The 23,561-nt window shown below is 46.1% G+C and overlaps 3 protein-coding genes across 5 annotated transcripts; 1 reads left to right on the forward strand and 2 right to left on the reverse strand.

The window, feature by feature from the left end:
* Nucleotides 1-2,340: 2,340 nt before the first annotated feature.
* nono (non-POU domain containing, octamer-binding) lies at nt 2,341-4,071 on the reverse strand. Its single transcript, XM_046386863.1, has one exon. It carries the CDS (start codon nt 3,923-3,925, stop codon nt 2,597-2,599), a length of 1,329 nt encoding a protein of 442 aa, XP_046242819.1. The 5' UTR covers nt 3,926-4,071; the 3' UTR covers nt 2,341-2,596.
* A 211-nt stretch (nt 4,072-4,282) lies between these two features.
* On the forward strand, nt 4,283-8,388 carry pold2 (polymerase (DNA directed), delta 2, regulatory subunit). Of its 2 annotated transcripts, none has more exons than XM_046386861.1 (11): nt 4,283-4,438; nt 4,648-4,880; nt 4,974-5,095; nt 5,199-5,322; nt 5,414-5,528; nt 5,608-5,806; nt 5,934-6,014; nt 6,470-6,627; nt 6,719-6,846; nt 6,930-7,031; nt 7,926-8,388. In XM_046386861.1, exons 2-11 carry the CDS (start codon nt 4,655-4,657, stop codon nt 8,084-8,086), a joined length of 1,416 nt encoding a protein of 471 aa, XP_046242817.1. In that variant the 5' UTR covers nt 4,283-4,438; nt 4,648-4,654; the 3' UTR covers nt 8,087-8,388. The 2 variants fall into 2 exon arrangements, with proteins under 2 accessions (XP_046242817.1, XP_046242818.1); XM_046386862.1 differs by having other exon boundaries at nt 4,396-4,536.
* On the reverse strand, nt 8,214-23,375 carry aebp1b (AE binding protein 1b). Of its 2 annotated transcripts, none has more exons than XM_046386859.1 (24): nt 21,258-23,375; nt 20,856-21,063; nt 20,214-20,640; nt 19,168-19,338; nt 19,012-19,080; nt 17,685-18,149; nt 16,782-16,856; nt 16,211-16,276; nt 15,874-15,957; nt 14,695-14,766; nt 14,493-14,602; nt 13,516-13,655; nt 13,358-13,442; nt 13,127-13,271; nt 12,471-12,559; nt 12,100-12,223; nt 11,633-11,829; nt 11,319-11,495; nt 10,826-10,989; nt 10,271-10,707; nt 10,019-10,158; nt 9,409-9,508; nt 9,147-9,313; nt 8,214-9,063 (listed from the first exon to the last, which is right to left on the reverse strand). In XM_046386859.1, the coding sequence occupies exons 3-24, from the start codon at nt 20,437-20,439 to the stop codon at nt 8,662-8,664; spliced, it is 3,705 nt and encodes a 1,234-aa protein (XP_046242815.1). In that variant the 5' UTR covers nt 20,440-20,640; nt 20,856-21,063; nt 21,258-23,375; the 3' UTR covers nt 8,214-8,661. The 2 variants fall into 2 exon arrangements, with proteins under 2 accessions (XP_046242815.1, XP_046242814.1); XM_046386858.1 differs by having other exon boundaries at nt 20,214-20,645.
* Nucleotides 23,376-23,561: the final 186 nt, after the last annotated feature.

The raw sequence follows: 23,561 nt of genomic DNA on the forward strand, positions 1-23,561 counted from the left end.
ATATGATATGATTTTTATGTAGAACTGCTCACCTGGACTCATCTGACATTTTTAAGATGATTAGAGATTTTGATTTTATGTTCCGTATTTTATCTTACATTTTACCGTCGTCCTTCTGGAATGAAATCTGCATCAAAGTGTATCAAAGTGTGTTAAATGAATTATTATTTGATAGCTTAAAATCACGTCTATGAATTATTTTAATGCATGTTCTCAGGCAGCAGTGGTGTAGATAAACATTTATTTCAGACCTGAAGGATAGTTTAAGTTTCTTTGAAGTTTTAAATTAAAATTAATTAATTTTTAATTAAAAAAAACCAAAAAACTTTACTGACAGCTAAACTTGAATAGAATTTGATGTGTTCATTAAACATCACAAATGTTATTAAGATACATATTGCAGGCATCTTTGTTTTTTGTGTGTGTGCGCTTGTTTTTAACCACAATAAGTACTTCTGCATTTCATTCATTTTTTAATTTGTTAGTAAAAATGCATTTTATCTTTACTGTAATAACTTCACTTGTAATAACAAGTGAAATGTTGATTGAATACAAAACTGCATGTTCTGATTCATTAAGCCTTGCATGCATCATATTCATGTAATCATGCTGTGTACTCTGTAACACTCTGTAAGGATTTGAGATATATAAAGTTTGATGATCGTTTTAAAGAAGAAAACCTTACACGGGGAGAGCTGTAGAAAATATCTCTTGCCATCTGTCCTCCAAGGTGCGGAGTGTTTAAAAAGTCTGAATCATTTTTCTGAAAGACCTTGCAGATCTCGGGTCCAGATAACACACACTTTCCCCTATCTACGACAGTTATGAGTCCTTATCGCTTATTATTTATGGAGCTCTTACTGTACTGCACGATGGCTGACTATTATGGCTTTTTGGACTCGGGTGAAGGATAGTTTCCTCTGAAAGGACTTGGATATGGAGGATAATAAAACCTTGGCATGATGGAGATAGGAGGATCCTCAAACGCCTACAATCACCATCAGATTCTCTCTTTTATCAGCGAGGACAACTCAACAGCTGGATTTTGTGACTCTTAAGATGTTTATCACAAGACTCAATGTGAGCTGCTTGGTTTAATTCTCTTGTTTAAAACTGTCACTTCCCTGACTTTATTCTCATCTAAAACTTTCTGATGTTTGGTTCGTTTTCCGAGCAACCAAAGTGACACAAATGTTTAGAACTGCTGATCCTCCACAACAACGACACTCAGGTCGTTCATAAGCCGCCTATTTTCACTGCATTAGTCTGGCCGCTGCAAATGTTTGGCTATTTTGCAAGACTTACAGGTTTCAGTCCGCTTCCATCTGTTTTCTATTTGAGTTTCACTCAGATGAGAGGCTTTTTTTTTTTTTTTTTTTTTGAGTGGTAACCAGCTCACTTATGAATAACTTGACACCAGCTGTGATTTTCTGGTAAGCCTTATGTTCACTAAACAGGACAAAACGTGTGCGTTTTAATCAGACCAGCTTCCTGTCACTTCCTCCTACAGCCAGTTTAAAACAAACCTCCCTTCCAGTTAGAGCAATGAGGCATGCAGGAGTCACTGGCCTCAGTGTCAGACCGAGTTCAGACTGTGTGGGCATCAATGTTTGTGCTGCAGTCTTCATTGGGTGATCAGCACCTCTCAGGTTCCTCAGTGTCTAGCTGGAGGATGAGTCACAAGACGCGTTGCCCAGTTATGATAAACAGCAGGTGCTTTTATCATTATGGCTCTGCTCCACTGAGACCCAGTAAGTCATAGGCACACCTTAATCTACTGGATTCATTTTTCAATAATTCTACCTGTGCTTTTGTTGCTCTTAAATGTGATGTTAACATGATTTAAAAATATTACTGAGATCTATGATGACTAACGGGGGCCAATATCAGCCGGACATCTTTTCACAAACTGAGCCTAAATCAATACACATGTTTAATTTAGGTGTTCACATCAGCAGATATGGGCAATGACCCCCAACGTGACCTGAATAATACTGTCAATTCACACCTGTTGACTTTCCCTGTTCAGGCTGAAGAGTCACAACGTTCCAGCCTGAGCTGCTCCACCAGACCCTCTGCCCGACTCACAGGACATTATCCTGCTGGTGAGACACCGTACCCCGCCTTGGCAGTGTTTCAGGTCATTGATTAATCAGTGCCACAATGTTCATTAAATCAATATTCTGATTACACACTGAACCGAGACCTACAGAGACCCACCCGACGCATCATTGTGTAAATAAGTAAAACATGTCCTGATTGGGTCAGTTTTGAGAGTAAGATGGTGACTCATGAAGCTACTTTGAAAGACTTAGAAAACCTAAATGGTGAACAGAAACCTTAGGGAATCAGGAATTTATTCCAGAAAAGTCAACATATTCAGGACAAGAACATTTTCTATCCCTATGAAAAATACATTTAGGTGAAAAATAAAGTAAAACACATGGCTCACTTGGAGAGTTATGATATTTTTGTACTAAATAGAAACATAAAGTTAAAAAAAAAAAAAACATGCAATGGTAATCAGAGTTCAAAAAGTAGCACTCACTAGCTGGACTTTAAAATGCAGTATGAAAAGGGGAAAAATACATGTGATTCAAAATCTGCGCTGTTTGTTAGGAGGTCCATAGTCCCCAGGCCCGGGGAGGCCCCTGGGGAAGCCACCCTGGCCTCCTCCAGGCATGTTGTTGTTTCCTGGCCCCGACATCATGGGTGCATTCTCAGCAGCCAGGCCCGGAGTACCAGCAGGACCAGAGCTGCCCGACAGCGAGTTTCTGTTCATAGGCATCCCGTGATTGCCCATGTGCATCCTCATGTCTTGTTCCCTATTTTCAGAGAAGTTGCCTCTGAAGCCCTCCTGTTGCCTCTTCATCATCTCCTCATTGCGCATCCTCATCTCCTCCTCCCTCCTCCGGCGTTCCTCCTCCTGCCGGAGCTCAGCCTGTTTCCGCTTCTGCACCTCCTGACTGTGCAGCTCCTCCATCCTCCGCAGCTCCTCCTGCCGCCTCAGCAGGTCCTGCCTCATCAGCATCACCTGATGCTCGTGTCTGGCCGCCTCCATCTCAGCCTCCAGCTTCTCCTGAGCCTCCTTCATGTTGCGGTCCACCATTTCGTACTGCTGCTTCTCCATCTCCATCAGGGCCTTCCAGCGCATGGCGTACTCGTACTCAAAAGTACCCGGCTGAGCAAATCGCGGCGGCTGCTCACGCTCTTTGTGATATTGCTGGTTTTTGTTTATGAGCTTTTCTGGCAGTCCCTCCTCTTCATCAAACTGTTCCATAGGTTCTACTGTAATGGGTCGAGGAAAAGCTGTGAGAAGATAGGCACCATCGTTACACTTATCCAGAGCCTTTCTTGCAGCTGGCTTCGAGGTGTACTCCACTATTCCCTTCCCCGTGGGCCGCCCTCGATCATCCACTATGACCACAGCTCTTTCTATCTGACCAAAGACTGCGAAGGCCTCCTCAAGCAGCTCATTGGACACAAACTCTGGCAGATTTTTAACTGTTAAAGCAGCACCGTGTGTTGCAAACCTCACCCGTATGGGCCGGCCCCTGAATGGAGTATCATCAAGCTCGGCTCTGGCGATCTCTGCTATGATCCTGGTCTCTAGCCGGATGAAGCCGAAGCCTCTTTCCTTGTTGATAAAGATTTCGCTGGCCTTGCCGTACTTGGCGAACAGCTTCTCGAGGTCCTCCTCGGTAACCCCCGTTGGCAGGTTTCCAACAAACAGCCGGCTGCGCTGGGTAAAGGTTTTCTCACCGGGCTTCCTGAAGCTCTGCAAGTCCAGGGTTAAGGCCTCATTGGGGTTGGTCTGTTCGCTGGGCTCAGGCTGCTGGCCGTTCGTGTTTGTTCCTCCGGGCTTTTTCTGTTCTCCCGGGCGGTTAGGGCCGTGGTTCTGCTGGGGACCTCTGTTTCCTTGCATTTTTGTGCACCCGAATTAAAACCCGAGTCGACGAATCGCTCGATAAAATACGCAAACTCTTAGCAGGCAGTAGCGCACAAAGAGTTGCTAAAATGGCGAGGCTGCGTGCCGCTATTGTGACCTAAATTCAGTGCGATTTGTGAGTACAGACCTGTGACGTAATCTCGGTGCGACGGTGCGGATAAACAAAAAGGTGTTGGATTTTATAAAATTCTATTTGTATGCTCAGTATCCCTTCATTTTGTTGACGACGCGCGTCGCTTTGGTTAAGGTTTATGATACGTTAGGTTTTTGGTGTTACTCGAATGTCCTGTCTTTTTCCTCGCGCTGGCCATATTTTCTCGCGAGAACAAGCGAGAAAATAAGGAAAAAGCAGTGATGTTGAGCGGGCGATTTCGCGGGAATCGTTTATTTTGCTCGCTGGCACGGAATCAGTTCAGCGATATCTGAAAATATAGTTAAGTAACCGACTGGCGCCTGGCTGCAGCTGGAGTCTGACGTCCCATTTCTAAGGTAACGTGGCGGAATCTGTCACATCAGCGACATTGTCTTAAAAGCCGGCATGTCTTGGAAGAGTTCAGACAGCACCGACGTTCCTAAGTTAGCGCTAAGTAAGGCTAATACTGATGCTTTGCTAGCCTGGTAAAACCACTCAATTAACGTCACGGCACTCACTTAGTGTACAAGTAATGAAGTAGAGATCTCCTGTGCCTCTGCTTCAGGACAGCCATGTTCTCCGACCTGAGTGCCCAGAAGCGGGGCTCCTCTCTGCTCTGCCGTCCTGCCTCCGAGGACCAGGGCCCCGTGTTTGAGAGGGTGTCGCTGGCCTACAGTCCGTGCTCAGAACGCTACGGAGTGGGAGAGAGGAGTTTCAGTCGCCAGTATGCTCATATTTACGCCGCACGCCTCATGCAGATGAGGCCACTGCTGTCAGTGAGAGCTCAGCAGAAGTGGGGTAAGCTCAGTGCATTACAGCATATACAGCCACATCTCTGAACTGTGTTTCCGTTTGTTTTCTAATCTGTTTGTCTCTCGCGCACTCTGGCAGGGTCCGATGTTCCTATCAGAAAGCTGTGTGATCTTCAGACAGGGGAGCAGTGTTGCATTGTAGGAACCTTGTTCAAGCGTATGGACCTGCAGCCATCTATTCTCAAAGAGATCAGCGATGAGGTGGGCAGTCGTGCTAAATTCACCTGCTGACTCCCTACATCTCGGACAAAGTGAAATCAGCTGCTGGCAGGCGTCACGTCTCTTGTCTTCCTGTCTCCCTCAGCACAACCTGCTGCCCCAGCCTGCACGAGCCAAATACATCAGTGAGACAGATGAGCTGATTCTGGAGGATGAGCTTCAAAGGATCAAACTGGAGGGCAAAGTTGACAGAGACAAGTGTGTCACAGGTGAGGATTTTTCGAGACGCTTTGAAGGATCTCACTATCGCACCTGTACAGCTCATGTCTCCTGAATGTCATTGCATCTCTTCTCTTTCAGGCAGTGTTATCGCCATATATGGAGCTGAGAGGAATGATGGGAAGTTCACGGTTGAGGATTTTTGCATGGCTGATCTTCCCCTGCAGACGCCACGACCTGCCCTTACCTCTGACAGGTGAGCACACATATACACACAGTGTAAATCCCAGATATGGTGCCAGTAGATTCTGATGCCATTGTCGGTTGTCATCCAGGTTTGTGCTGCTAGCCTCAGGACTTGGTCTTGGCAGTAGTCATGCCGACAGTATGCTGGGGCTACAGTTGCTGATAGACATGGTAACCGGTCAGCTCGGTGACCAGGGGGAGCAGAGCGGGGCGGCGAGCATTTCAAGGGTCCTACTGGCAGGAAACCTTCTGAGTCAAAGCACCCAGGACAAGGATGCCTCAACGAAGGTGACTGGAACTGGTCTAACCTTCATACATATCTGTTTACGCACGACTCATATTAGTTATACTGCAGCAAACATGAACTGGCTCAGTTAAAATCATCAACTTCCTTGTTTTCCTTCTGTGTGTCCAGCCCAAGTACCTCACCAAGAAGACTCAGGCAGGCAGCGTGGAGGCCATTCGTCTGCTGGATGAGCTGCTGCTTCAGCTGGTGGTGAGTCTGCTTATCCCTCTACACATGTGCACGAATTGTTGAATTTTATTTTGTGCAATATGACAGTAGGTGCTGTCCTGCTCAAGGTTTCTTCCTGTTAAAAGGGAGTTTTTCCTTGCCACTGTCTGCTTGCTCGGGGGTTCAGGCTCTGGGTCTCTGTAAAGCATCTAGAGACAATTTTGACTGTATAAGGTGTTATATAAATAAACAGATTGAAACTGAATTGGTGCTGTGAGCTGATACGCATACGTATGTAGTCAGAGATTTCGCCAAAATGTTGTTAACACTGCGATGGTGTCTCTTGTTGTTTAGTGTTTATCTGCTCCTCGAGTTCAGAGTGCTGAAATAGTAGATTAATTGGTTAGTTGATGTTCAGAAAGTCTTCGGTGCTGCTGCTTGATTGGCTGTCTGGATCTTGAATTTTGTCACCGTGTCACTGCCTCCTGCTGCTGTAGGCCTCAGTTCCAGTGGACGTAATGCCCGGCCAGAATGACCCCACCAACTACACCCTCCCACAGCAGCCTCTCCACCGCTGTATGTTCCCCTTGTCCTCAGTGTACCCCACACTGCAGCTGGCCACTAATCCATTCATAGCTACTATTGATGGAGTCAGGTAAACCTTGCCATACTCAGTCACCGTCCTCCATCTTGCATTGATTCCTAAGCGTGTGGACGTTCATGTGTGCTCATGTGTTTCATTGAAGGTTTCTGGGCACATCAGGCCAGAATGTCAGTGACATTCAGAGGTACAGCAGCATGGACAGTCACCTAGAAATACTGGAGGAAACGCTACGACTGAGACACCTGGCCCCCACAGCACCTGATACTCTCGGTTAGTTGATGCAGAATGACACACAAACCCTCCGCTTGAAACAGGTTCAGATTATTTACGCTGTTTTCTACATTTTGTGTCAGGATGTTACCCGTTTTACCAAAAAGACCCGTTCATCTTGGAGGAGTGTCCCCACGTTTACTTCAGCGGCAACGCCCCAACCTTTGAGTCGAAGCTCATCAAAGGTCAGTGTGTGTTGTATGAACAGAAAAGAAACATTTAGGATAATCACTGTGGGCTTTCTGTAGACTCCAGACGCATACATTTATAAAGATTTATAAAGCTCTGTGTTTAACTGATTCTGCTAGATGGTGCCCAGCAGTCGGCCCCACAGGTTGAGAGCGCCCGATTTATGGCGTCTATAAAGCTAATTTATCACATGTACCCAAACCGGCATTGCAGTAATATGTTGGTCATCATTAATCAGAAAGATCAGCTGCAATTAATTTGTAGAGCCCATATTGAAACAGACTTTACAAAGTGCTTTGTCAGTCAGGAATAAATGAAATTATTAGCAAGGAAGAAATGGCTCCATTGTAATTTAAAAATAAAATAAAATTCTAAATCCCATAATTTGAAATTCAACGTATAAACGCACCTTTGGATCGCGTTTTACTGTGTAGACTGCAAGAATAATAACCCAGTCTGGCAAACAACCTAAACCATGTGTCCAGCTCATCATTTCACCCACAGCTATCGCTTGGAGATGTGTGTACACCCGGTCTGGAGTATGTGTGAGCGAGTACTCGGTTGATACAAGTATTTAGTACGGATTATGTACTTTTTACGAGTACCATCATCTAAGTAAAATGTGTCAAAATCTGTACTTGTGATTTGGGTAGCTGACTTAAGTTTATTCATTCAAATGAAAATACAAAACACACTCTGGTTCCGTAAATAGTTCTTACGCTGATGATTAGAAGCATTGATCTGAAGCTCAGTTCTGATGCTGTTCTGTAAATGGTTGCACATCCTGTGTTCACACATCATTTATACATCTGGCCCCAGATGGACAGCATATTCAAATCATTTGTTGTTTTCCTTCTTGCTATTTCTTCTTCTTCTTCTCTTCCTGCCAGGCCCTGATGGCCAGGAAGTTCTTCTGGTTACTGTCCCAGAGTTCAGCAGCACTCAGACCGCGTGCCTGGTCAACTTACGTACTCTCGACTGTGAGCCGGTCAGCTTCTCGGCCTTCTCCGCTGACGACGATGAGGAGAGCGAGATGAACATCAGCCACTGAGGGCCTGACTGTTGTCTCCTGACCGCAGACTACACCGATAATGTCTAATATCATAAAAGGTCAGTGGATTGCTGTTGATCAGAAATCAGCATTCACAAAGGAGCTAGACAAAGAGAAGACGGGCATGTGTATTAACAAGCGTTTATTTGAAAAATAACTCTTCTGCCCCAACTGCCTCCTTTGACTCTCTGTTATCAACAAATTCTTTTTAAACATTTATTGACTGTTCACACTGTAAAAACATTTCCGCTGTGGATGACGATGCTGTAAATAATTAAAACTCTGAAATGAAGAAAAAAAAACATTGTGACTTTGTTAATGTGCCTCCACGATAAAAAAAAAAAAAGTTCATGAAGCAAAAAGCATTCATAACAAAGACTGAACAAGTGAGAAAAGTGCAGTGTGAACTGTTAAAACTGAGTTATGATTAACAGGGTCAGCTTCTATGGAGAGACATTGTAAGTATCTTTACACATTTAATATAGGACTCCATGTTTGATTATCAATGAGATGACAATGAGAACTACAAGTAGGAGAGGACAGCTGCATGATTACCGAGTCGTGTGTGTTCAGTTCTAATAGTCATCGATCTTGTACTCATAGTTAAAATCCAGGATGGAGTCTGTGAAACCGCCCGGCGTCGAGGACTGCCCCTCCCCTACGAGCCACGAGTCATACCAAGATGTGGTGCTCTCTGGCGTTGTGGGAATTGTGGTAGTTGTCGGGGGTAACGTTGTCGTTGTCGTTGTTGTCATAGTCGTCGTCGATCTTAACATCATTAATCTCTGTTGCCGAAGGCGACGGAGACGAGCTATCCTGAGCCGCCTCCTCCTCCTCTCGGCGATGAGTTGTGAGTTTGGTGAATACTCGTTGTTGCCCACGACTACACGCCTGCCGTTGTTAACAACTGCAGGATATTGTGCTCTGGTGTTGCTGTAGCTGAGTCGAATTGGTTTGTTGCCGTTGAGGGCCATGATCTGCAGAGAAATGAGGGACACTTCATAAGGACCGGACAGACACATGCTGAGGCTGTGGGCAGCCCAGGATGGCAGTGCCTCACCTCTTTAATGCGGTCCCAGTTGGACTTGGCCAGGTTGAAGCTGCAGGCGGTTGCTCCTGACTGGTAGCCCACCACACAGAGTTTGGTCACTGGGGAGAAGCCCTCAGCCCGAGCCGTCACACGGTACTCCCCCGGGTTAAGAAGTCGCCAGTAGTCCCCTGTGGGTGCTGCAGCGGGTAGAGAGACGGTGCTCTGTTGTGTTACAAAGTTAAAAGATCATCAGACTCAAAGGGGGGGGGGAGACAAAGTCTTGTCACCACACCTGTAGTCACATCGTGGTTTATCCCCTCTACAGACACAGTGGCATTCGCGATGGCGTTCCCCTGCTGGTCCTTCACGACGCCCCTGATGCCTCGATGCACCTGCACAGAGAGAGCAATACTTTACGACCGTAATTGCAAGTTTACCTGCAACTGTGATCGAGTATTACTTTAATCTACCTGTTTTTACTAAGGAGTCTGCAGTCTGGCGTGCGAGGCTGCAATCAGGCAGCAGGGCTTTGTGTCAAACGCTGACCAGCTCACAATGACAATTTTGAAACAAAAGTAGCAGTTTGAGGCCTTCACTTTGGGCTCTGGGAAATTCTGATGAGCATTTTTTCCCAATTTTATAGACAATCCAATAATTGTGAAAATAATCGTCAAATTATGCTGATGATGCTGGATGAAAAGTCTGGGGCTCACGACGGTCAAGAATTGATTTTATTGACATTATTTGTCCGCATTTCTGGGCAGTTAAATTACAAAACGTCTTCAGTGTGTTCAGTGGGATGGTCTAGTGGTGTTTCCAGCCACGGCTGGAGCGCGGACTTTGAAGCAGTCAGTGTACGGTTGGTCAGGTGGTGTGTGTGTGTGTGTGTGTGAGGAACAGACCTGCTCCATGAAGATGAGCATAGCCTCTCTGTTCTTCTCCCACTCAGATGCCAGCTCACTCTGATGAGGGAACTTATCACATCCCAGGAATAAGGACAGCTCAAAACAGTTGGTGTGCAGGTAGCTGAAATCATTCATACCTGGAGTGGAGTGAACACACACGCTAACCTCAGAGCCTGCACTGCACATATTGTCCACCAGGGTGTGTTATAAACACACGCACACCCGCTGAACCCACCGGCCTCTACTTACTTCCTGTGATTGGCTTCCACTTGGCCCGGTTGACGATGCCGTGCCCTCCGGTGGGAGTGTCTCCGTGGCAGGAGCCGCGGTAGTTGTGTGTCATGCTCAGGTGTGTGGAGGCGTATGAGACCGCCAGCCACCTGAAGAGGGACTCGTCTGCAATCACCCGAGGCTCATCCTCTGGCTCGGTGTACTGGTAGCCTGCACTTCTTCCTCTGTCATCCTCTTCCTCTTCCCTGTGGCCATAGCCGGGGTCGGGATCGGGGTCGTGGCCGTGGCCGTGTTCATGGCCGTAGCCGTGATCGTAACCGTGTTCATAGCCGTGGTCGTAGCCATGGCCCCTCCACTCCTCCTCAGGCTCTGCGTATCCCCTTGCTCTCCAGTCTTCCTCTGGCTCCTCGTGGTAGCCCTGTCCCCACTCTGTCACGTCGAAACCCTCTTCGTACCTGTAAGAAATGATTCCGGTTGAACTGTTTCACAGTGATTGTAATGGAGTGGAGCGTGGAGGAAGGATTAGAGTGTGAAGCAGGGAAACACAGAAGCAAACGTGAGAACAAGTCTTACTGTCTCTTCTTGCGGCTGTGTGGTTTCTGGCTCTTGGCAGGCTTGTTGAGACGTAGGCTGTCATAAGGATAGGCCACAATTGTCTCCCCGCCCTGCAGGTTTGCACCCAACACAAATGGATGGCTTTTCATCCAGGAGATTATGGCCCCGGTTTCCACAGCAATCTGCAATGAAAACGGGAAGTTCAGGATCACACAAACCCATGTGAGAAGTGTCTGCTCATTTTTATTTACTGCATGGACTTCGGACCTTTATAAGAGTACAAAGGTCTTTTGTATGCATTTTGTACTGAAACAAACATCTGATAGGAGTAGCTTTTAACTGAAAACTACAAGAAGTGTATAGATTTTTGTTCAGTTGCCTTGTAAAATATGGCCAGAATTCAAAGTTAGTCCCAAAAATATGGGGGGGGGGGCAGTGAAGCTGATGTCAAAGACTACATTTAGCCATATCTTGCACATTGCACCTTTAACTGGAGGTCTTGCATCCTTACCGAGCTGTCGGCCTCTGCGTTGTCTGGTATGGGTACGTGGTGATTGGGGATGAGTTTGGGCACCATGCCCTTATCTTCAGCATCCCACAGGATGCTGTTCAGGTCTGGGAAATTCTGGAAGATGTCAAAGCCATCCTCTGTGAAGTGTCCTGTAGTCCATCCACTCAGCTCCGATCCCTGCGGGGGGGAATTTAGATCATGAACACATGGAGCCGAGTCACCCCCAGACCACCGACACAGCACGATTCACTGGCATTTCCTGTTTGTTTGCCAGTTAGGGAGAAACACAATTTTTGATGATCGTAACCACTGACCGCTTCAAAAGCTGTCTCGTGTCCATCGGGGTTGAGGGAGGGCACCAGGTGGATGCGAATTCCCTCTACCAGCCTCTGGGCTCGGGGGTTTCTGTCTTTGTACTCTTTGCACAGGTACTGCATGAGAAGCAGGATCATCTCGCGACCCAATGCCTCGTTTCCATGGAGACCGGCAGTGAAGCGGAACTCCGGCTCACCTGCCAAGACAACCGAACAAGGCTGTGGTTATTTGCTCCTAGACCATAATCAGCTGACTTCCACCTGGTGTTTATTAAGATTTACAGGAATCATCAATGGTGCCATCGAGACACAACAGTCCCCAGGTTTTAATTTCAACCCAATCAGCATTTCAGACAGGTGGAACGAGAGAGGACTGCTGGTCTTTTGTTTGGAGTACTTTTCTGAATAAGTCTTAACATTGCTAAAAATCACTTCCACCTGGCCTTTTCGTGGTTGTTTGAACGCACCTATTTCGTGCTCTGTGGGGTTGCCAGAGATGATCATGGCCATGATTTCCCGCCCCTTGGAGCTGCGGCCCAGGCTGTAGATGGTGGTGATGTTGGGACACTCGTCATTCACCGACTTCATAAGCTGAACGCACGAGAAGAAGGAAACAGTCGCTTTGGCTTTGGATGTTTGCACATTTACGAAACAGCTCATGGTTACAATTCAAAGCAGCAAACCTCTTTCACAGAAAATTCACAGCAGCTAAACATCCCTGTGGCTCATTAAGGTAACGACAGGCCAGTATGTGCACTAAACTGACTGCTCAAATGTTCCTGGGAAATTATTTGGTTTTAGTTTTTGGGAAAATAACTAAATATGTGAGGATACTCACCGCAACCATCTGTGAGTAGCTGTGATATTTGAACTCCAAATAATCTACTGGAGTCACCTCATTTTGCCTGTACTGAACATCAGCTGCATCTGAAACAACAATGAACATTTCTTAATGATTTTGTGTGTGTGCGTGTGTGTCCATGTATACACTAAATAGACAAAAATATCCAGACACGCCTCTTTGTGGGGCTGTTCCTCAGGGTTTGGGCTCGGCCCCTGACTTCCAGTGAAGGGAAATCTTAATGATTCAGCATACCAAGACATTTTGGACAATGCTATGCTTCCAACTTTGTGGCAACAGTTTGTTGAAGGCCCTTTTCTATTCCAGCATGACTGTGCCCCAGTGCACAAAGCAAAGCTCCATAAAGACATGGTTGGATGAGTTTGGTGTGGAAGAACTTGACTGGCCCACACAGAGCCCTGACCTCAACCCCATCCAACACCTTTGGGATGAACTGGAACAGAGATTGTGAGCCAGGCCTTTTGGTCCAACATCAGTGTGTGACCTCACAAATGCTCTGCTGCATGAATGGGCACAAATTCAAACCAGCTGTCTGTGTGTTTGCAATGAGACGTCATTAACATCCCTGTTGATGTAATGGCCAGGCGTCCCAATACTTTTGTCTATATAGTGTAAGAGTGTTTGAGGCTCACCAGGCACAGGGCAGCCCAGGACCTCCAGCCTCATACACAGAGAGCCGTTCCAGCTCTGAGGGATGATCCGGATGTAACGGGCCACCATGGGCTCGGCCAGCTGGTTCATCACCGGAGTGTCCTTATCACTGTTTGCAAAGAACAGCTGGACGAGAGACAGCAGTGCGTCAGGGGAAAGAGGAGGGAGACATCGTACATGGTGCCAGAGCAACTCATTTCAGGTGAGCTCACCCAGTCAGCGTATCCATCGTGGATGGTCGTCCATTCTCTGCTGTCGTTGCTGAAAGCCAGGAAGTAGGACATCACGTAGTCACTCCTGCAACAAGACATGCGGGTAAGATGCGGGCTTTGGGAAATGCAGCGCACCCATCCGTGTGTTTGCGTCTTACTCGTTGCGGGAGTCTCGTCCCTGCGTTATGACTCCGGTGAACTCCGTCTCCCTGCGAGTGTCGAGCTCAAACCAGTGGATCCTGTCCTCTGAGTTGGCACACCAGGCTCCACCTCTCATGTCATCCTCATCGTCTGAGCCCTGGAAGCACAGAGGCCACAGCACACACTGCTGGGTCCTTGGACTCCAGGACATTGTGAGCTCACACACACACACATCAGCTTGTCATGCAAGTCTTAACTCTCACACTCTGCACGTTCATCACTGGTAACTCGCAGGAGGTTTTGAATTTGTCAGCAGTGGGAAGCAGAAACATTTAGAAGACGTATCAGCCGACTGCAGAAGTGTAAAGTAACTAAGTACAATTTAAACAAGTTCTGTACTTAATTACAGTTTTGAGGTACTTGAACTTAAGCATTTTTATTTTCTGCTACTTTACACTTATGCTGCACTGCAATTCAGAGCTGAATGTTGTACTTTTTACTCCACTACATTTATTTGAAATCTTTAGTTATTAATATTTTAAGCTAAGATACAACATTACAATTTACAGGCTACGCCAACAAATAAACTGTATAAAGTAGATAAACCTCATTTACCAGTGCATCAGTATATAATCTGAGTACTTCTTCCACCTCTGAGTTAAGTAAAACTACCTCACAATTTTTCTAAAACCGTACTTGGTTACATTCCATCATGGTTTGTTCATGGTTTGTGACACAAAGACTTCCATTTTTGCTGCAATATACATTAGTTATTTGTCTCCATCATTACTAACAATCAGCATTGGCTGTGAAGAGAACAAATCGTTCGATCCCTACAGAGCAGCTAATGGAGACGACAGACTCGGCAATAACAGGGTTTTCCGACACGCGTCTGGTAGCTGGTGTTTATGTCGAGTCTCGGCAGTACGTAAGTGATGGCTGTGGTGAACGTGAGCTTTCAGACCTCGGCGGTCCTGCTCCGATTGTCGTGTACCTGCATGTTGAGGCGCGCCCTCTGAGGTGCAAAACTATACTGGGACATCGAGGAGGCTGAAAGCTGATCAGGCTCGATCTTATGGGACTCCATCCCCAGGGGAGGACACTCTGCCACGTACACAGACACACAGCAGAGAAAATCAAATGATATGTTAACTCCATCAGCGTGTGCCATGTTTTCCAGCTCTGAGCAGACTTACTCTTTGGCTCCTTGAAGACACGTGGTCTGTTCCTGGCCCGTTCCTCTGCCTCCTTCAGCTTCTGCACTCGCTCTGGAGGGGGTCAGATAAACAGACTTAATGCCAAATAAATTGTCTGGCCTGAAAATCTTCTCGCTTTCTCTCCTGCCCAGAAACGATCTAGGAACTCATCGTTATTTCTGCAAATTCTATATGGCAAACCGACCCCCCCCTCCTCCCCAGAGGACTTTGAGGGGCTGGAGTGCGATGAAAAAACAACCCAGATGTTGTGATTTTCCATTCCAGTCCAAGAGCGCTCTGATCAAACTCAGATCATCTGGACCTGAAGAGCGCTGAATCGCAGCTCTCGTTATCATCATTCATATCCTAACACGCTGAACTGTGTGCCATACTGTGGTTTACTGATAGCAGTATAGCTGCTATCAGTCTCACTGACAGTGGGAATGTGAAACGTGTTGTAAGCTCACTCGAGTTTGGTACACACAAGCATTCATTAAAACACACTTTATGTGGGTAAAAATAACGAGGAAGGGTTATGCTTTTTATTTCACCTCCGACCTGGATGCTTTTTCATTAGCTGCTTCCCTGTGGGGGGTGGAGGGAGTGACGAGTGTGTCAGCTAACAATACTTTTCACCTTAAACCCAGATAGCAGTGAACCGTCCACACAGGAAGTGCCCTGCTGACCCCGATCCTGACAGTGTTAAATTATATATTAGTTATATCACCGCCTCCAGCGGCTAGCTTCACGACACGCCGCCAACACGTGGTGGAAAAGAGCTGAATGTGATAAAACTTCCTCCGCCTGCTGGTTCTCACTCGTTTCGTCTTTCCTTCGTCACTCACATCGACCGCCTTCACTCTGTTTGCATCAGTGCAGCTCACAACAGAACAGTTTATTTCATTGGAAAACCTCCATTTTGTTTTGGAAGGCCGCACTCTCGTCCCCGTACCGAAGGCCTGCTGACATTAGGTGGTGGTGGGAAATCACATCTGCATCCTCTTACAACAGAAATGTGATCTGAGGGAGTGAACACCTTAGAGTTGTTATCTGTCAGTGCTCTTGAACTCAGGTCGCAGGCCATGTTTTTTGCGTTTGTAGTCTGACATGATTGTGCAAAGTGGCGTTATGCAAGAAAGAAAAAAAAAAAAAAAAGCATCCACATCTGGGTTTTCTTACCTCTTTCTTCCCTCTCTCGTTCTTTTTGCGCTCGCTCCCTCTCCCTCTCCATCCATTTCTCGTCTGTCTCGTCTTCTTTCCTCCCTGTGGAAAATGAAGGGTAATTTTATAGAAACACCAGTAAATGCACCAGCCCCGTGTGTGTGCAGCAGTGTATGCGCATGTCTTAGCAAGCTATTCGGAACAATAAACAGCGAAAAGGCCACAAAGGATCAGTTATGTTTCTCTTGCCGCCTGCTTTGTGAGCAGGAAGCCTCACTGCAGCTTATCCAAAGGGTCAAATATGAAACAGTTGTGTGTGGATCAATTTCAGTCGTGTGTGTGTGTGTGTACATACTCATTCCATATTCATCGTAATCGTCATACCACGTCCCCTCATAGGGAGGAGTGGCTGTTGGCTCCTCTGTAAAACAAAATAAAAATACACCAAACATCAAGTGAGACGACTCGTTCACCACTACACTACAAGTGAGATTTTATGAGATTACTTGGTTTAATCTGCAAAGTTTTACAGGTCAGTACAGCCCCGATTTATTCAACCACAACGACTGTTCTCTGTTTGGACGCCTACGATGTAATTAAGCCGTTAAATCTTTAATTTACATTTACAAGAATCATAACAGAGATGCGATCTGATGACAGGGCTTTTTGTTTTGCTTCACAACAACACTTTTGCTGCCTCCCACCCACTCCTGTTGGAAAAGTAGGGCAGGTTAGCTCACAGTAAAGTCATCCCCATGTGTTGAATCGCTCACGGTTTGTCATCTGCTCCCGGTCTAAAGGCACACATGGAACGGACATTTCATCCACATCTCAAGTCGAGAGACGTTTCTCACCAGCTAACCGCCACACTGAACCTTTGAACACGCCGATCCACTGACGTAAAGTGACTTTCTGACTGTGGTTACCTGTTAGGGTTTCTACTTCTATTTCAGGGCTGACCTCCTTGCCGTCAGGGAATGGGAGGTTATCTGGCACCTCATCTGCAGGAGTGGAAAAATAAAACAATAAAAAACTTTAAAAGGTCAAACAGGGGGATTGTGTGAGTGTCAGACACAGACTGAGAGTAAAAGAAAAGGGTGTGAGGGAATTAGTGGAAATGTTGGGGGAGCAGACATCCTGTACGTTTTTCTGGAATTGCACAGTAATGAGAACATGTCAGTCCGGTCCAGAGTGTCGCCGAGACACACAACACACTGTTTCCTACATCTGATCCAGTGGAAAAACTGCTTCAGTCACTGCTGACCTCAGGTGGAACAGCTATCCTGAAAGTTTTCAGCACTTAGTATGTATATTTCAGCTCCTGATATTAGTTGTACATACTTCCTGTTTTATGTTGAAAGTTCACTCTCCTCATGTGTCATGTTATTGTTTTGCTTCCTGTCTTGGTGTGTTTTTTGTGTGACCCGTGTTTTTTCAGGTGTCTCATCTCCGTTTTGCCATTTGGCTCTCATCAGTAGTTACTTGTTTAGTTTTTCTATTTGCCTTTGTCTCCTCTCAAACTTTTTAAGTCATCTAAACAGTAAATGTCAGTTGACAGAACAAAAAGTTTGGAGTTGGATAATACAAAATTCTTAAACTGAGCTGACACAGCTAGCTGTCAGCTCTATGTGCAAAATGTCAGAATCAAAAGTTTTAAAACCCATTGTTGGTCAAACACCAGTTCGGTCTGCGCTCAGATCTTTTTCGTTGTAATGAATCCCAGTGATTATTGCAACAGTAAATATAATTTCGCATTTTTCATGTTGGATAAACTATCACCCCACAAACATCCAGAGTGAACACAAAGCAAATAGATGAGTCAGACATACATGTGGCGTCCCAGTAATCAGCGTCATCTGTCCCAGCTTTCCCATCAACCTCAGGGGCAGGGGGGGTTGGGTCCACCTCCTTAAAGTAGCCGTCGTAGTCATCGGTCACAGGGACGTACGGCTCTTTCTCATCTGGTTTCCAGTAGTCATCGTAGGCGTCAGGCGTTGGCGTGGACGGCTCTTCTGGTTTCAGGTAGTCATCGTAGACGTCAGGCGTCGGAGTGGACGGCTCTTTCTCCTCTGGTTTCAGGTAGTCATCGTAGGCGTCAGGCGTCGGAGTGGACGGCTCTTTCTCCTCTGGTTTCCAGTAGTCATCGTAGGAGTCTGGTACCGGAGCAGCTGGGTCCTCCTCTTCTGGCTTCCAGTAGTCATATGGAAGATCTGTGATCGGAGTCTCGGGCTGCGGCCTGGATGGTGTTGGCTCGGCCTCCCAATAGTCATCTTCCGGTTTCCAGTAATCAGTGTCTGACAGAAACAGACGGAAAGGTAGTTTCAGATGTCTGGACTGAAGTAAGTCAAGTAAAATGTGCAAAAACAATAGACAAACAACCCTTTCTTACAAACGTGATACAGCAACATGTCAGAAAACGGTGGGGGGATGAATCAGCTCGTCACACTTTGGGTCATAAAGGTGTGCTTCCCTTTGCATATTTCTGTCTCGCAGGTTTACTGCTGTGAGACGACTGCTAATTCCACTCCTCCTTTGCGTGTTGTTGGCTTTTGAGAAAACGATTACTCCATAAATACATTAAGGCTCAAATTGGATTACATCACATCAACTGTTATTTTAACTCTGCACATTCTTCTTCTTTGTCAATATATGGGAGCTACATTACCCACAATGCAATTCAGCTGCCAGTAGTTCCGCTGGAGATCTGTGTGTGCTATGCTAGTAGCAGCTAATGTAGCCTTGAGCCAATAGTCTGCAGAAGAGACACTTCTTTAAGCCCTTTGAGACAAACTGCTTGTAAAAATGGGCTATACAAATAAAGTTGACTTGACTTGACTTGACTTTCCAGCTTCATATGTCCAGATTTTTACATTTTTCAAACTTGCAGTTTTTAGCCCCAACCGACAATGACTGATTTATTAAAGACTTTGATGTTTCTCCTTTAAAATTTTTATGCTTGGCTTTATTTAGTTATTCGTGGTGGCAAGAGTTGTGTCAACGGGCACTTTATTTTGAGATATGAGGAGGAAGGCGTTGCAGTTTTTCACAAGTCACATTTTGGGTTTAAATAAAATCTTAATGACGTAATGAAAAGCCTTGCAAATCTCTTCCCCCCTCCATTCGTTTCTGTCCAGTCCCTGAATGTGTGTCACTCACCAACATCAGGATAGGGGTAGTCTGTGTAGGGCTCAGGTTCAGGTTCAGTGGGCGGTTCAGTCGGGATCGCTACAGGCAGCAGACAGACACAAGGTCAACAACATTCATTCAGGTCCAACTCATTCAAGCACAAACTGACTGCTCTCCTGTCCTCACGTGTTGTGGTTGGCGGTAAAGTTGTGGTCGTCAGCTTGTCCTTCTTCTTCCCCTTCTTTTCAGTTTTGGGCTTTTTGGTGGCTTTGGGGTCCTTTGGCTCTTTGTTTTTCTTCTTGTCCTTCTTCTTCTTTTTGCCTTCATCTGATTGTCTCCTCACCCTCCTGGAAACACCTGGAGAGACGAAGACAACGGGAGAAGGGAGAGGTTTTCCATCACCAGCCCGATCACTGTCCTGAACTGTTTCAAGTGAGAGAGTGAGTCAAAACCTGCACATACCAATCAGATGCCAAATCATCAATCACTTAAAGCATTGAGTACTTAAGTAATTTATGTAATTCTGGTCCTTATTATGGTTTGTATCACTTATGAGCAATGCAAGCCTTAAATTATGCAATTATTTCTTTCCTGAAAGTCAAAACAGCACCGCCAGGGAAAATCCAGACCATCAGATACATTTCAGTGGTCGCTTGAGGTCCATCAGTATTTCCTTCTGAGGTTGCCTGAAGTTCTGAGACACTTTTATGGAAAACACTTCTCTCTCACTCTTTCCATTAGTTGTGGTCCATTAGCCACAATTCACTTTTAACGACACAAATCCATCCAAATACTCAATGAAAACATCACTGTCACCTCAGCAGCATAAAACCCATCAGCGAGACTCATTAAAGAGCTCGTTTGGACTGATGTGTATCACATTTCAAGCCCAGCGCGAAAGCTCCAGAACAGAGCCTCATCACAAATACCCATCCCACCAGCGTGACTGTGCACCAGAGTCAGCATTAATCATGCAGGGCTACAGCAACACAGGAAAAGGTCAGCGCCATAAAAATCTGTCTGCAAGATGCTCGACTCTTCTCTGGTCTGGTGCGAGCCAGAGAAGGCCGACGCTGGGCAGTGGGCAGGTGAGGATCTGGACTTTCTCATGCCCGTCAGAGACCGAACGCTTGTGTGTTTGCTCCTCCATGTCGTGTTGGAGCTCAGACATCAGACAACAGCTTTGGCGTCTTGTTATTGTAAATTTAAAAATTAGAATTCGCTCCACTCACCTGCCTCCTCCGTGTCTCTGCCTGTCAGTGCATGCGGGTCCACCGCAAGTCCATGGTCCCTTTCTGGGTCATCCAGGGACTCGTCCCGCAGCAGATCCCCTGCCTGCCTCTCCCCTTCAGTCAGCCGGAGAGAAACTATCCCGCCAGCACTCTCCCCTCCTCTGGGGATCAACAGGCAGCACAGGGCCAGCAGAGCCACAGAGACAACCACAGCCTGGCTGTTCATACCTGCTGCTCTTCCAACTGGTTTGGGGTTTTTAACTTTTCTGCTAGTCCAAGGCTAAATCCAACCTCGTCTCTCCACTAAAAGCTTTTCACCCTTTCGCCCCCTCCTTTGTCCTTGCAATGTGATCCACACTTTTACTCCAGCAGAGAAATTTGTGCAGCTCCACATGTACCCACAGACACAGTGTCAAGCAAGCTGAGACTGGGCTAGACAGAGATGGAGTGGGAGGGGGGTAGGGATCGGCAGGGAGGGAAGGGAGGGAAGGGAGGTGGGTTATAGAGCGAGAGAGAGAGAGAGAGAGAGAGAGAGGTTCAGAGTAAAGCAGCAATCCAGTAAAATGAATAGACTGGGCTCCTAATTGCCCTGCAGCTGTGGTCAGCTGAAAAAACAGCGTAAGGCCAGAGGATCCCCCTCACCTGGCTGACGAGTCACAACAGGTGCAGGGCTCAGACAGGAGATGGGGGGAGGAGGGGGGAGGTGATGGCGAGGCCTCAAACTGCAGGTCTTGCACCTCCTGGCTTAGAGACAGAAGTCAGCTCCGTTTTGTCCACAGCGCCTGCTGAATTCCTCTGCGGAGAGCTTTTAGCCCCGCAGACTCACCACAGAACAGAACAGCAGGAGACACTGAATTCCACAACAAGAGGAGGAGGAGGAGGAGGAGGGGGAGGAGGAGGGGGAGGAGGAGGAGGAGTAAGGGGGAGGAGAGGGACTTTTGCATGTGTGTGTGTTAACAAAACCAAACACCACTAATCATCAGAGGGAAGAATTCAGAGAAAATGAAAACAGGCAGGAGTAGAACATAAATTCTGTTTTCAGACCAGGACTTGTTCTGGTTGGGAAAGGGTCTTCGCTTTCCATCTCGTCTCGTGGTGCTCCGTCACTCTTTCCTCCGAGTGTTGCATAGCTCCTTTTCTGCTTTCTGAAGGAAAAGTTATGGCGATCAGGGGGGCCACGGAGGAGCACACACACCAGATTTGGTGCTTTCTTTGCCAGCCCTCCCGTCCTCCTCCTCCTCGTCCGTCTCTCAGCCTGTCGGGGACTTCAGACACCAGACATGTAGAATATTTTGCCACCAATCTAATCAAAGCACATCGTCTAGTCTTCCCCAGTAACCCAGGGACCTCGTTTATAAACCTGTTCTTAGATTTATACTCAAGTCTTTAGATCATTTCTGATGGTGCGTTTACATGTGATTCATAAATGACGTGTGAAGTGGAATTAAAGGCAGGAATTTAAAAATTAAATTAAACTTAACAGCACCTGTTTTGCAGTTTCCCAAACGAGGGCTTAATGACAAGCAACCAAGCTTTTTGGGTGATGAGCTCATGGGCACAGTGGCAGACGGACTGACATCGCACAACACGGACTATTTAATGGATAGCTGGTTGACAGGAAGTCAGACACACTGGCTGGGAGCGTGTTTCTGCTGCAGTGAAGGAGCTGCGGCCTTTTGAACTGGTAATTCCTTATCACATTGTTCGTAAAGCTCATGCAAAGTTCACCACCGGCTTGGACGCAGCTTAGACTTTGCTTAGAGATCATTTAGGATTTTAAAATAACTACTTAGACGTGGTTTTTATGCTGAAGTCCTGCTAAAGATCAGAACTGATGGTAAGTTCGTTTCATCAGCGAGGCCCCGGAGCTGCTTAGTCTCAGGGAGCAATAAAACAGATCCATCATGGGCCAGAAAAGAAACCACAGATGAAGACGTTTTGGGGGAAATTCTCAGCAAAATCACATACGTAATGACTTCAAATGTGCAGATTCCCCGAATTAAAAAACTCTCTGGTCACCTTCACTCCTCCATGAGAGCAGGCCTGATGCTGGAATAAAGACATTAAATGAAAACACTGTGCAGCCTGTCAGCTCTGCTCAGGCTGCCACAAGAACTACTTCCTGTCAGTGACTTTCAAACCAAACGGACACACGCAGAGACGCAAACATCCAAGCACAAAAACCAACTCCTGCTAAAATAATTTCAGTTCCTGCGACTGCGTGGACGACCAAAAATAAACCGCAGAGGACTTGATTTTCAAAAAAAAGAAAAAAAAAAAGAAGAAAAACAAGCGAATTACAAAATACAAGCACATCTACGCAGGATGTGACTAAAGCTGTGAAGAATGCAGCAGATAGTTGAGTCTACAGTAAGGTCAAGCCGAGGCCTCTTCAGCTGGCCGGCGCTCGGAGACGCTCACAGGGGAGCGAGCGGGAAAACAAGCCAAGCTGTGTCACCACACACACTGAAATCCTCACGGGCCGCGTCTTCAGTAATGAAAGCCAAATGAATGAACGGAAAATAACACGTGAATCACTTCAGTTCTTTAGTCGTAAGTCACGGATCCTTTTCGTTTTACCTCCAGATAAAACACAAGGACTTTTTCCACTTTATTTCTTCTTCACAGGCAAACTTACTCTTCTTCATGTAGTTCTGCTCATAATAAAACTGTTACATATTAAACGCCTTGGAAGGCTTAAGTTCAGCTCCATTTTGGCCTGCTACATTACAGCAGGACTGAAACTGCAGCGTGACTTACAGCTGACGTTAAACAGCACTACTGGTTTAAAAACTGGAACAATACAAATAATGTATCAAAGAATATTTTAAGGTTTGTTGAAAAACTGATGCTAAGATTAAATGCTAAAAAAGAGCAGCTGAATGAGCACGAAGAGCTGGAAAAGTTTTGCACGGTCAAATTAATATGAATAGGAATTAAAGGTTAAATAAATCTGAACGCGTCAAAGCTGTGGAACATTTTAAGGTCTGAGTGGAGTTAAAACATGAATGAAAAAGGCTGGGAACTGAGACTGAAGAAGAAGAAGCTCATTTTAGATATTTAATACGCGGGAAGGTGGCTCATTGTATTTAATAAACGTTAAATATTAGAGTAACTAATCACAGATACGCAGTGAAAAGTGCAGTAAGAAGTACAACACGTCCAGTGGGAGTCCAGCTCTCACATTCCTCCACAGTCAGGGGTCATTCTGCTTCAGTAAGAAGTTCTCCCACTTGCTTTTTGAGGCAAAACTTCCATTAATTTACTCAAATCTGAACTGATGAATTTTACATGCAGTGTTGTGTTTTTACAGCTTGGAGTATTTCCTCCGCCGCTGTACGTACTGAA

The sequence above is a fragment of the Scatophagus argus genome, chromosome 4 (genome assembly GCF_020382885.2).
Source record: "Scatophagus argus isolate fScaArg1 chromosome 4, fScaArg1.pri, whole genome shotgun sequence".
Taxonomy (NCBI): domain Eukaryota; kingdom Metazoa; phylum Chordata; class Actinopteri; family Scatophagidae; genus Scatophagus; species Scatophagus argus.

Bases quoted from the DNA above. Each gene is read 5' to 3' on its own strand.
- pold2 (XM_046386861.1), top strand. From the start codon at position 4,655: ATGTTCTCCGACCTGAGTGCCCAGAAGCGGGGCTCCTCTCTGCTCTGC. The intron at 4,881-4,973 runs GTAAGCTCAGTG...GCACTCTGGCAG, and splicing joins GAGAGCTCAGCAGAAGTGGG to GGTCCGATGTTCCTATCAGA. The intron at 6,015-6,469 runs GTGAGTCTGCTT...CTGCTGCTGTAG, and splicing joins AGCTGCTGCTTCAGCTGGTG to GCCTCAGTTCCAGTGGACGT.
- aebp1b (XM_046386859.1), bottom strand. From the start codon at position 20,439: ATGAACAGCCAGGCTGTGGTTGTCTCTGTGGCTCTGCTGGCCCTGTGC. The intron at 13,443-13,515 runs GTAAGACGCAAA...GTCTTGTTGCAG, and splicing joins GGACGAGACTCCCGCAACGA to GAGTGACTACGTGATGTCCT. The intron at 10,708-10,825 runs GTAAGACTTGTT...CATTTCTTACAG, and splicing joins CACAGCCGCAAGAAGAGACA to GTACGAAGAGGGTTTCGACG.
- nono (XM_046386863.1), bottom strand. From the start codon at position 3,925: ATGCAAGGAAACAGAGGTCCCCAGCAGAACCACGGCCCTAACCGCCCG.